At 44.0% G+C, this 13090-nt stretch overlaps 1 protein-coding gene across 1 annotated transcript in view; it reads right to left on the reverse strand.

The window, feature by feature from the left end:
• The window catches only part of TACR3 (tachykinin receptor 3), a 108921-nt gene extending 96558 nt beyond the window's left edge, over positions 1-12363 (reverse strand). Inside the window, exon 1 of the mRNA XM_014608867.3 lies at positions 11658-12363. Coding sequence (XP_014464353.1) covers positions 11658-12133 — 476 coding nt within the window. The 5' untranslated portion in view covers positions 12134-12363. The remainder of the gene's footprint in view (positions 1-11657) is intronic.
• Positions 12364-13090: the final 727 nt, after the last annotated feature.

Raw genomic sequence — 13090 nt, forward strand, 5'->3', positions numbered from 1 at the left:
ACTTCCTTAATAAAGCACTAACTAAATGCACAGTACCTAAAGTTACTGCGCAGTAGCACTGACGCATGATTATTTAGTAACGCTGACTGTGCATTAGTCTAATAACACTGTGCAGCATGACACACTACTGCACAGTGTTATTAGGCCAATGCAGAGTAAGTGTCTTGTGTAGATGCGCCCACAGAGTAGAAAAATTGTCCATCAAAGGAAGGATGAAACAACAGAGAAAAAAAGAATATTGAATAGCATAAAAATGTACCACATGAGCTCAGATCTGCATTTTTATGAGTAGTGCTAGGGGTTTCTTTGTTTAAAATAAGTAGAGCAGGTCACTAGTAGAATTCATCTGTCCTTTTTTTCCCTGTTACTTAAGATGGTAACATGATAGTTCACAATATTGGATGAATTGTCTCTTTGTTTAAATGAAGAGTTATAATGACAATACAATGAACCATGTAGGTTTTTCTTTGGGATCGTGTTTATGTCAAGGGAGCCCTGCAGTTTGATTTATGAAGGATAAATTATCTCTGAAGGCTTGTTTGGAGTACAAACCTGCAATACAATACCTCATAGCAAGTGCCTTTCTATCCAAGACTTAACTTTTCTTCTTTATCCTTCTCTAGATACCCTCTCTGTAGACCAAGTCTTTGTAGTGCTGGGGAGGTTTGCATGTCTCAGTAATCCTCAGAGCTGTCATCCAGAGTCTTGCACCCCTGTTAGGGTCACCCATGGTAAACAGGCCTGAGGATAGGTTCCAGACAAACTATGGTCCAACCCCAAGTCTTAAGTGAGGGATCAGGTGGAAGATGTCAGATTCTCAACAGCTGTAAACACAAAAGAAAGCAGGAGCAAGATGGGGGTTGATGGCTTAAACATGGTATTGAAAGGTTTGCTTTTTGGGAATTGGCTTATAGGTATGTATATATAAGGGGAACCAATTAACCCCTGCTGCTCATCCTGCATATATTATATTACACACACACACACATATATACCACTAGAATGGTATATATATATTAGAATGTTTCAGGATGGGCAGCAGGGGATAATTGATTCCTAAAAGCCTGGGTCTCTCACACACACAGTTTTCTCAGCCTTCAGAAGCAGACAGGATGTCTAACAAACAAGGTCACATAGTCTGAGAAACTGCGGGCATGTACCACACTTCCATAACATGAGATAGAATGGCACTAGCTCACAAGGCCAAAGCCAATTCCAATGGCATCCTTTTCTTGAGCAAATGCACAGAGAATGATCTTGTTAGTGCAAACACTGTCTTTAGACAGAGTGACAAATACAAGATTACTAGGAGACATCCTCACCCTAGGCACTGGCATTTCCTTCATTATGTTATTGTTGGAGTCCATGATTGGATGGATATCCATAATCAAATGATCCATGGGAGGAACTGATGACTTCTGATGAGATCATTGTCTTGTCAGATCCATTATGAACATCCATCTTTCTCTGAAACACCCAAAACAGCCAAAAGCAATGAAGTTTTTTTGAACATGAAAGGTCTGGGAGGATCTTCAAAAGCATCTTCACAAAATGTTCTCTGCTTTGCCTACAACCGAAAGCATCATTGAGGAACTCTGGAAGGCCTGTGCTGACTCCAGTCTCATAGCACCCATTGACACCAACACTGTTTCAATGAGAGCAATGTGAGATTCAACCCCTTCAGAAAGAGAAAAGCTCATTTTGCTTGGCAAGATGACACCTCATCTCAGCCAAAGAAGGAGACATATCAGCTTCTCAAAACTGTAACTCAGAGGAGGATCCTGGAAATGAAAAAACAGTGGTGGCATAAAGCCAAACATATTCAGCTTTATGCTTACAGCATGGCATACATAATTTTTTCCAGGCAACAAAAGGCATCTACAGTCCAACCTCTCATGGTTCTACTTCGATGGTTTGATACTCTTTACAGACAATGAGTCTATCCAAGCTAGATGGAAAGAGCACTTCAGGGTGCTCCTGAACCATGAGTTGACTGTGGCAGATGCCACCAAAAAGTCCATCTTTCAACACCCCAAAAGGGGATCCCTCACTATCCTAGAAGAAGTCCGGAGTGCCATCAAGGAAACCAAAAACAAGGTTACTGGACCAGATGGCATACCTGCTAAAATCTTGAAGGTTGGAAACAAGGAACTGGTACTAAGGCTCCATGAATTTATTCTTTGAATTTGGAACAACAAGGATGTGCCTGAGGACCTGAGGAATGCCAACATTGTGCTTATCTTCAAGAAAGAAGATAACTCTGTGTGTGGCAACTATTGAGATATTGCCCTCCTTTCCACAGCAGGAAAATCCTGCCTACATCCTCCTGAATAATTTTTTTATCTCTTGATGAGGAAGTCCTGTCAGAATCTCTGTGTGGTAACAGACCATTCTGCAGGGCAATTGACATGATCTTTGATGCCTCCCAGGTCCAAGGGAAGTGTTGGGAACAACACCAGAATCTGTGGATGGCCTTTATTGACCTTACTAAGGCCTTCGATTCTGTAAATTACAAAGTCTTGTGGAAAGTACTGGCCAGATTTGGATGCCCTGAAAAATACATCAAGGTCTTGAAGCTTTTACACATCAGATGACTGTGACAGTTCTTTGTAGCAGATTGGTGACTGATCTATTTGTCATCTGAATTGGGATCAAGCAAGGATGAATCATTGCCCCAATTCTGTTTTCCATCTGTTTGACCATCACTCTGGCTTTTATTAAAGACTGACTCCCTTCCAGAACTGACATTGAATAATGAATGGATAGAGGGCTTTCCAAACTGGGATGTACTGAAGCTACATCTCAAGAAAATGGATGTTGACATCAAGAGTTGGGAGGCTCTGGTTGTTAACACATTCCAATTGCATTGCAACCTCAACCAAGAAGCATAACTCTTGGAAGTAGACTATCTTGCCCTTGAAGCAGAGAAGATTGAGCAGAGGAAGTAAAGGGAGATAAATCCCAGCCTGGAGCTTTCTCTCCCCTGTGGAAAGACCTGCAACTTCTGAAGACAGATCTGTGGCTCAAGGATTGGACTCTTAAGTCACCTCAAGACCCATCAGTGCGCTGTGGTAGAGATCACTCTTGAATTAAGGGATTGCTGCCACTGATGTATTCTTAAAGGGCCTGATACAAGCTGAAAATCAGTAAAATTGCTTCCATTAACTTCAGTGGTCTTTGGATCAAGCTCAAAACATTTAAAATTTAGAAGTAGGTTTGGAATCGTTGGTGGAAGGAATGACAGCAAAGAAGGACGATTCAGGGAAGAAACCCATTAACTGATCTAATCTACAAATCCAGTCTACTTTCCCAAATATATTCACAAACTTTAGAGGACATAAATTTAGGAGGCATTATCAACAATAAGAAGGATCAGAACATCATTCAGGATGACCTGGATAACTTTGAGGACTGGAACAATTGAAATGGAATGAAATTAAATAGTACAGAATGCAAAGCCATGTAATTAGCTACATGACCAGAAGGGGCTGGGCTTGTAAGATATAAGATCAGGGGCCTGAACTAGGCAGGCAGTCTGACCTGGAAGCCATGGAGAGAAGAGATCTTGAGTAGAAGGGCTGTAACAAGGCTCCTGACTAACACCTGCGCTAGGGTAGGCAAGAACAGTGGTTTAGGGATTGACCTGTAGAGGCAGTGGAGGTCTCAACTGGCCCAGGAGTGGAGCCAAGACCCGAGGGATAGGAGTTAAGGCTGAGGAGCAGGGTCATATCCACAGAATGATGACAGCAGGCAGAGTTAGGGACCTGCATCCCATGAGGAGCGTAAACTGGGGCCAGGGACCTGCAGCCCATGAGGAATGAGAACTAGGGCCAAAGTCCCATAGCCCGGGAGAGGCAAGAATAAGCAGGGCCAGGGGGCTTTTAGCCTGGGAGGGGTGGAGTCTGTTGAAAGTAATCAGGCCTGAACTGAGGATTGTGGCCTGGTCCTTGGAGGGGCTGAGAAGAGTTGGAGGTACAATTAGAGACATAGGCCTGAGCCCAGGAGGGGCAGAGAATGCAGTCCTAAGCCTAAGAGGGGTTGAGGCTGTTCAAGGTACACAGGCCAAAGCCTAGGAGGGGCCAGGCCTGTTAAAGGCACTGGGACTGGAGACCCCAACAGTGGTGGAGACTTTTCTAGGTTTAGATGCCTGCATGGACTTGAGTTGACAGTGGGGCTGAAGGCCCATGGAGGGGAATATGACTGAATTGGACATTGGGGCTTAAAGCCCGATGAAGAGTGAGAGATTGGTAACATCTGTGAGGCTTGGGCATGGCAAAGAGGGGAGATGAGGTCACATAATAGCCTGTAAGTTGATGAGCAGTGTCAGTTGTATTCAGGAGTATGAGATCTTTCTTGGGGAGCCCTGGGGCAGCTTCCTTTTTTATAAAAGCATAATTACATCAAGGCATGTCAGGACAGCGAAAGGGGAGATTGCCCAAAGAAAGCAGAGGTGACAAGGACTGAGGAGGCACTCCAGATGGCATCACTGACACCCCTGGGGTGGGACCGGGGTACAGGATAAAATTATTGTCTATAAATACATATAAACACATCTGGAGAACAAGAAGGGTTAAGAAGTGTAATGTTGGCACAAGAATAAATATATATAAATTGGTCATGAATAAACTTAATATGGAAATTAAAAGAATGTTTTTAACAACGAGAAGTGTGGCATTCTGGAAAAGCTTTCTCGAACAGTAGGGTCAGTGGGGAAAAACATAACCATTTGGCCTTGACTGGTTTATGAAAGGGTTCTATGACAGCGTTGCCTGCAATAGCAGAGGACTGGGCTTGATAACTGAGGAGATCCCTTTCAGTGTTATGTTCCTAAACTGATGTTAACGAAACCCAACAGACCATGGTTCATTTTGAGTGGATTTTTAGCTCAATATGATAATTCTGATGGCTTTAATCTGATTTCATAATGGTATTGTCCTGGGGCACAACTGTTTGAATTAAATACAAATGAAAATGTTTTCATTATGATTCTCCTGGTTTGAGAAATTACACTAAGCGGTTCATTTTTAAAATTAATCTTGTGCATTTTTTTGTTTTTGCTTTTTGCTTCATTTTGTTATGTGTGTTGCTAATGAAGTAAGGAAAAACATTAAAGGTATTATTGAACTGTACTGGGACTTTGGGGAAAAAAAATCAAGTTTTAATTTGGAGAATGATGGTTTCCCCACCAAAAGTTATCTGAATAGAAGTTAATTATAAGACACAATATTTATGGCTTATTCACACAGTAAAATATAACATCTCTGAAGTTTATATTAACAAAAGCTTGTACCTATAAACCACTTATAACAGGCACTGTAAAAGCTCCTCAGAAAAAAACAGAAGCCTTGTAACATTATGCTAGATTCTATCATCCTTGAGTCCTTCTGTTGCCAGCTGTATGGCATGAAGCAGCTTGGAATGCTTAAGGATGCCACTGCCAGGCCTGAAAAGCTTGTTGTGTAGACATGACTAGTGTTGCTTCTCTGTGGTGTTGCTGGTTGGCTTGCAGATACTGGAGAAATCAGTGATATTGATGCATAATATAGATGAACAATTTTTTGATCTGAAACTAGCTGTATTGAAAAAGAGTGAGACTGGCAAAATAAGGTACTAGACCTAATGAGCAAATGTTGGCAGAATCTGGCCATCAGTTAATGAACCAGTTGCCATTGTTTAAACTGGTAGAGAAAGTCAGCTCCTGACCTAAGGCATTATATAATGTTGTCTCTTCTTCTGAGGCCAGTGGCTTAGTCTACAAAGTAATTTTACTGTGCCTGGCAAGGGTATCCTCAAGCATGCTGTGCAGCTCCGCACACTGTGCACTGTAGCTAGCTGTGTGTGGACTAATAAGGAATGGGATTCTTGCCACTGTTGCTCACCAGTGCTAATGATCTCACTTGAAGCCCTGTCCAGGTACAAATGCATTGTTTGTAGTTTAGGAGATAGCTGGCCTGGAACAGCAAATTTTGCTTGAGGGCATTGCTGCTGGACCTATTAAGCTTACTGTGTAGATGTGGCTTGCCTCTGTGGGGCCTTGCTGGTTTGCTTCCATGTAAAAGAGGAGCCCATTCTACACTGTAGCTAATTCTGCAGTGGTGTAGAATCAGTATATATTCTCAGGATAATGTCGTCCTCACACATACATTCATTCTGGATAAACACAAACTGCTGGTCTAGAAATCTCAGCCCACACAGCAGTGCCAGGTTCTGAGAAAATTATTCTGTCCTACAACTGTCTCCTTATACAAAGAAAAAAAACCAGCTGCCTGCTCTCTCACCTTATGTCCAGCACTCATTGCAAGTTAAAAAAAAAAAAAAACCCAAAAGAAAGCTTAATTTTTTTTTGCATGCTAAAACAGTAACTTGGCATCTAGCTATAAGTATAAGGTGACCATATGTGCTGGTTTGGCTGGGACACTCCCAGATTCTGCAGGCTGGTTCCAGCCATTTGGTCAAAAGTTTTGGGATAGAGTCTGGTAAGGAGGCAGAGCAGCATGGTGCTCTAAGCAGGTGGCCAGGCAGGCACTGCTGCTGCTGTGCAAAAGCAAGGTGGGTGGACTGGAGCAGGCACCATCCCACCTGTATGTGGCAAGGCCTTTGTTTCCACACAGCAGCAGTGGTACCTGCCCAGCTGCCTACTGCCTGCCATGCTTCTCTGCCCTGCCTCCCTGCCGGACTCCGGCCTGGGACTTCTGATTAACTGGCTGGGGCCAGCCTTCAGCATCCAGAATTGTTCACCCCACATGACACATCCAGAACTGGCACAGCCACCCCACACAGCCCATGGATTGCACCCCTTCCCCCCACTGCAGGGCTACAGCTGCCCCCTTCAGGGCCCACAGCCTCCCCTGCACAGCCCACAGCTCACCCTCAGCACCAGCGGCCATCGGGGTGCTCGGGGCTTTCCTGGTACAGCCCCCCCGTGGTGCAGGGCAGCATGGCTCAGCCCCGGCCGTTTGGCACCTGGCACTTCCTGTGCCAAATTGTGTGGGCCCGGCCCAGCCCTGAGCAGGGCCACGCACCTTTGGGCAGCTCTCAGCCACTCGGGCTCTCACAAGGGGGCCAGCACTGCTCGTTAGGACCACCTGTTGTGCCCAGTTGGGTCCTGTCTCCACAGAAGTGGTCCGGCACAACACCACGTGGTGTGCATGCAGGACCCGGCCCGGTGCAACAGGCAGACCCTGTGAGTAGCATGGGGCCCTGGATGATACCCCAAGTGGCCTGGAGGTGCCCAAAGTTGCAAGGCCCTGTGCTGAACCTGGCCAGGCCCGCGCGATATGGCACAGGGAGTGCCAGGTCCTTGGCAGCTGGGATTGAGCCACACTGCCCCATGCTGCTTCACAAGGGGGGGGCTGTGCCCCAGTGGCTGCTGCTGCTGTGGGTGAGCTGTAGGCCATGTGGAGGTCGGGTGGGGGACCCACCCCTCCTGAGCTGCCCCCCCCCACAGTCCTCTGTACCCTCACAACCACCCCTCTACAGGTCCCCCCACCCCTACTTACCTGGAACAGAGCTCGGGTCCAGGTTGCTGCAGCCTGCATCACAGTTTGCCTTGCGTGGGCAGGCCTTGTGCTGCAGCATCGCTGAACCATTAGACACGTTCTGGTCAGCTACCAGAGTGTCTCTTTGGAGGACATGAGCCTCTGGTTGCCTCGGGACATGGTCCTAGACCATACCCTGATCTGCTTTTTTTTCTGGATTTTTATTTTTTTTTTATACCTGGATATCCAGGCATTAAATTTTGAGCCCGCACTGCAAATATGCAGCGTGGGGATCATTTTTTTGTTCCCAAAGTGCCTCTTGCCACATCTCAAACTGCTTTGAGACGCAGGAAGAGGCACATGTGGGCGCATCTGGATGTGTCCCTTGAGTCTGTGATGCCTTTGAGAACTCCTGCCAACCTTGCACTACGCACAGATTGCTAACAAAACACTCCGCTTCCAACAACCTGGCCCAGCACTAGAGGCATTGAAATTCTGATCAAGAACCTGCAGAGGTATCTAAGAGAGAGTGATCAATCTTGTGTGAATACCAAAGTGCTGTATAAGCATAGTTTATAATTATGTTCCTTTTATTTATCCCAGTCTTTCAGTTATTTGGGGCAATACAGCTTCCATTGCAGCAGCATTTTAACTGAGGCCATTCTTTGGCTTTTCCTTTCCTCAGTATTGCTTAGCTTTGAATTATTCTGTTTTTTCTTTACTTTTGTTTAGTTAAGAAGTGCTAATTATTACTGTACTTTAATTGTCTGCACAGTTCTCTGTGTACCTCAACAGAATAGCTAGTGCTTTAAAAATAAAGCAATAACAGTATTAAAACCTTTGCATTGCTACTGTGCCTGTCATGCAAAGAAGTAAGTGTAATGTGCATGGAAAATAGAAAGATCACTTCATCCACTACTGAAATGGATTTAGGTGTCAGAGGGGAAATGAAGAATATGATAATCAATTTATACAGTAGACGATATTTAGATTAGCAAAATGTAATTGCTTCCATTAGAGTTTGACCAGAATACCAAAGATAATATCTTTGTTCCTGCAAAGAAGTCTCTCTAAGGAAAGAAATCAAGGCCTCATTGCTGTGTAGGAACATAGGACTGGAAATGGTCTCCTGGGCCACTGAGTTCAGTCCTCTACATCTCTTCTTAAAGATCCCACTTGCTGCACAGCAGCATCCTGTGACAGGAAACCAATTTCAGTCTCATAAAGCTCCTAGGAGTTTATCTGCTCGATCTACCTGGACATTCCCAGCTCAGCTTTGTTTCCCAGTTGACTCTGCAGGATTATTCTGTAGAAGCAACCAGGGAACAGTTAAAGGTGCAGAACATATGTGGTTGGCTAGTTGGCACAACTGTTAGGCATAAAAGGAGGAATAGCAGCCTTGTAGGGGAGAGTGCTTGTCTGCCTGCGCCTCAGAAGGGTGAGTTTTGTTTGCAAAAGACTCACAATAAATGCTGCAGAGAGTTGAGTGGTACCCCAGTGATGGGGTTGTTGCAGTGGTTATTGTGCCTCTTTGACAAAGACTCTGAATGTGTGTATTTTCCTTTGCTTGGGAGTAGGTGTTTTTTGGGTTAGTGGATGGGTAATCCTTGGGATCATCTTTGAGCCCTGCCATGGGTTCAGAAACATATTGGAGGAAAGAATAGAACCTGGTAAATTATTTTTGAAAAGCAAAGGGGAACCTTGTGGGTAAATTCAGTTTCCCTGATTATACTAGGCAGAAAGAGGAGAGTACACTTTTTCATTTATTCTGAAAATGCACCCATCTCTCCACCTTAGGGAGCATGTAACATAAAGCAGAGGCATATCTAGTGATTTTTATGCCTTGGAGGGGTGCTGTGCCAAGGACCTGAGAGTGGGTGGGGGCGGGGGGGAGGGGGAGGAGAAGAGGGAGAAACAGGGGCAAGCATAGGATGGTCTTACCTGACAGCAGTTTTTGCTGCTGCTACTGCAGCCGACTCCCTTTATGCTGCCTTTTTGGGATTGGTGCTGGTTCCTTACACCCTGCCTGGCTGCAGCTAGTGGGGTGCTGGCTCCCTGGGTTCTGCCATTCTGACACCCTCCTCTAAATTGGTGCCTTGGGTTAGTGCCCCCTCACCCCACCCTAGTTGTGCTACTGATCTAAAGCAACTTCCTCATTGATTCCAGTCTCCTAAAATACTTAAGAACTCTTTGATGCAACAACTCAGAATGTTTTCTCCTCAAAAAAATGCAGCTGTGTAGAAATGAAAATAAACCTAAAACTCTGGGCCAGATTCTCAGCATCCAAGAACGTACATTTGCATCACTGAGAGCTAACTTATCCCTAACTGGGTAGCTAGGGAAATCCTCAGCAGGCTTAAAGATGACATTGCTTTATGCTACTAGCATTTTTCTCTGTGGGATTGCAGGATAGGGGAGGGAAAGGCAGTGAGGATAAGATGTTAGTGTGTTCTGGCAAAACTGTGTTTACAGAATAGTATGAATTCACCTGACTGAAGATTTAGTCCTGAAATTTATAATTAGCATAACTAACAGGGTAAGGTATTATGAACTTTTGCTCTGTATATGGAATGTATTCAAGTTGCAGCACTGGAAGTTTAGGCTAGACATTAGGAAAAAATTCTCTCACTAGGAGGGCAGTAAAGCACTAGAACAGGTTACCCAGCGAGGTGGTGGAAACGTCATCTTTCAATGTTTTTGAGACCTGGCTAGATAAGCCTTGGCTGGGATGATATAGTGGGGATAGTCCTGCTTTGAGCAACAGGTTGGATTAGATAACTTCCTGAGGTCCCTTCCAACCCTAATTTTCTGTGAATCTATAATGGCACAGAATATTTTACTGCTTTCACTTACAAATAATGTCATTTTAAAGCTTTATAGGATAGATTAGACCTTTTAAAAGAGCAAGTCATTATCACCTCAAAGTTTCAGAAACCCAAGCATGTCAACTGACCCAAGATGTACAACATGATTCTAATCTTAGATCTGTCCAGCATTTAAAATCGGAATTATTTTAAAAGCAGAGCAAGAACAAAACCATGGATTAAAGAATCTTAGCAATAACTTTAACGGACATTTCAGCGGATATGGAATGTTGAGCTTTTTGGGGGGTTTTAGGCAAATTTAATTGCTTGGGTTGCAAAGCATGTGATGAATCATTTTTTAAAAACAGTGTGTATGAAAATGATTATAACGAAGAGAGTGCTTCCCAGAGGAAGGCTTCACAGTACCCCTTACAGAGTCACCAGATCAATCTAGTGATATGTGTTTGTTTGAAATCTGAGTGCTACCTCTCTCCTCTATGAATAAGAGCCTTTATACCATCTGACCAGCATGGACAACATAAGAATACAGTTTGTCTTTGTCCTATTTCTTTCATATTTCCCAAAGCTTCTTTGCTGCAGTTATTTGGAGGAAAATCATACAATTGCTAAACATGTAATACTTGATGTAACAATACCTGTTAGCTGGCACAAATGGCATTGCAAATTGTCTAATTAGCTAAGAACAGGAGGAAGAAAGGCTGAGCAAAGCTTTCTTCTAGAGAAGTTACTGATAACATAGCCTCAGGTTGCTTTCTTCCTGCTGAGTAAATCCTTATGCTAACTGCAGCAATACAAAGGGGAGGGAAATTTGAAATGCTTTTTTTAATCAGACAGTCAGTATAAACACCGCAATAGCAGAACATTGTGGCACAGACTGAATTGCTTTTCTTAGAGAGTTCCAGGGTCATCATGCAGAGCAGGAACTGGCATGGCACAATCTGTATTAAAAGGATAGAAGCAAGGATATCACAAAGAAAAAGAATGTGAATGTGAGAAAGAAAGGCAGGGTGCAAGGGAAGAAGGAATAGGTAGAAGGAGAGAAAGAAAGAAAGAAAAAGACTGGAAGGAGAGAGAGAAGGATAAAGGAGAGAAAGAGACAAATCAAGGATAAAGAAAGAAAATTCAAACAAATGTCTAGAGGAGAGTTTCCGGATGCATGGTGGGGTGTCACTGATCGGGTGGGATGTCAGCCAGATAGGCTGGACAGAGATTTCCATGCATCACACTTTTTGAGTGTGTTTTCATGGTCACTCCTCCCATCACCTACTAGGCTTTATTTCCAGTTTTTTTCTGCTTCAGCAGAGAGATCCTGACCTGATCTTGTAATCCCCACCTTTCCCCTTCTTTCTCTCACCTGTCAACCGCAATTGCTGTCATGGAGTAGATGCTAGCGAAGACTGCAGTGATGGGGAAGAAGTTATGGAAACGGCAGTAAGCCTCCCCAAAGTACCACTCACTGTGCAGGGCGTAGATGAAGTTGATGAGGGTGTTGAAAGCTGCCATGGAAGCATCTGAGAAGGCCAGGTTCACCAGGAAATAGTTGGTCACTGTCCTCATGCGCTTGTGAGCCAAGATGATCCAGATGACAATCAGATTTCCAAAGACAGCGACAGCCACCACCCCACCATAAGCCAGAGACCACAGGGCAATGCGCCAAGAGGGCTGTACAAACTGGTTGGAGAAGTTGGCTGATGAGGACTGTACAGGGGGAGAAGCATTCCCAGCCTGTGGCCCCAGTGGTTGCTCCCAGCTGTCCCCTGGTCCAGCAAAGCTCATGTTCCATCTGCTGCTCTCATTTGCACTCCAGTTGGCTGCCGGTAAAGAAGTCATCTTGAGTGTTCTCTCCCCTCTTCCCAGCAATGAAAAATACCCCTCAGCCTTTTCCCCCTCCCCCAAAAATGTTAGGTAACAAAACAAGTGTAAGGGAGTGAGTGAGGGATAAGAGCAGGCTTGAGCAATATCATTTGTGGTTATGCTGTTTAGACCATGAAGGATGCTACATTAGCTGGACCAGTATTGCTGCTGCTTCTAAGTGTAAAGTCCCCTTCGCTCTCAGCTCAGACAGCTCTTGCTTTTGGTTTTGCTGAAGAAAGAGATCAGGAGTCGAGGCACCTTTTATAGGCTTATGTATTCCTAGCGTCATAAAGGGAGCAGGGATGACAAATTCTATAGGCTGGTGAGATAACAACTGTTTCTCTCTGTTCTCCCTCCTCCCCTTTCCATTTCATTCATTGTCAACTGCATGCGCTTTTAGTAGCTGTGGAGAAAATCACCAGGAGAATGAATTCTTCTTTCTTTTTCTCTCTCATTTTTGTTTTCTATTTTGGTGGGGGGGGGGGGGGGTTGTTTCTTTGTTTTTTTACCTTTCTTTCCTCATGCTGTGTTTTCAATAGCTCTTTGCCCTGGCTTTACAGGACTATTAATTGTGTGAATTGCACATTCCAAGACTTGGATCTTAATGAAAATACTTTCATTCTTTTTTGGTTTCAGAACGTTGTCCAAAAAAGCTGCTGCTAAAGTTGGCTCTTAGTTTGGGTTGTGACATTTCTGGGCTTTTGGTAATGCTTTATTAATACATTTTTTCAGAACAATGTATTGGGAGTCTCATTTTCTGCTGTTATGTGGTTTTCCCTCCATTAAGATTTCATTTTACCACATATGATTATCTGTTACTTCTGTTAATTACAGATCAAAAGTATTTACATTTTTCTTTAGATAAATACATGCTTTTCTGATTTCTAATTGTACTTGATCCATAATAGAAAATTTCATTAGGAAAATTTATTA

This window comes from Alligator mississippiensis, chromosome 2, assembly GCF_030867095.1.
Source record: "Alligator mississippiensis isolate rAllMis1 chromosome 2, rAllMis1, whole genome shotgun sequence".
Classification (NCBI taxonomy): Eukaryota; Metazoa; Chordata; order Crocodylia; family Alligatoridae; genus Alligator; species Alligator mississippiensis.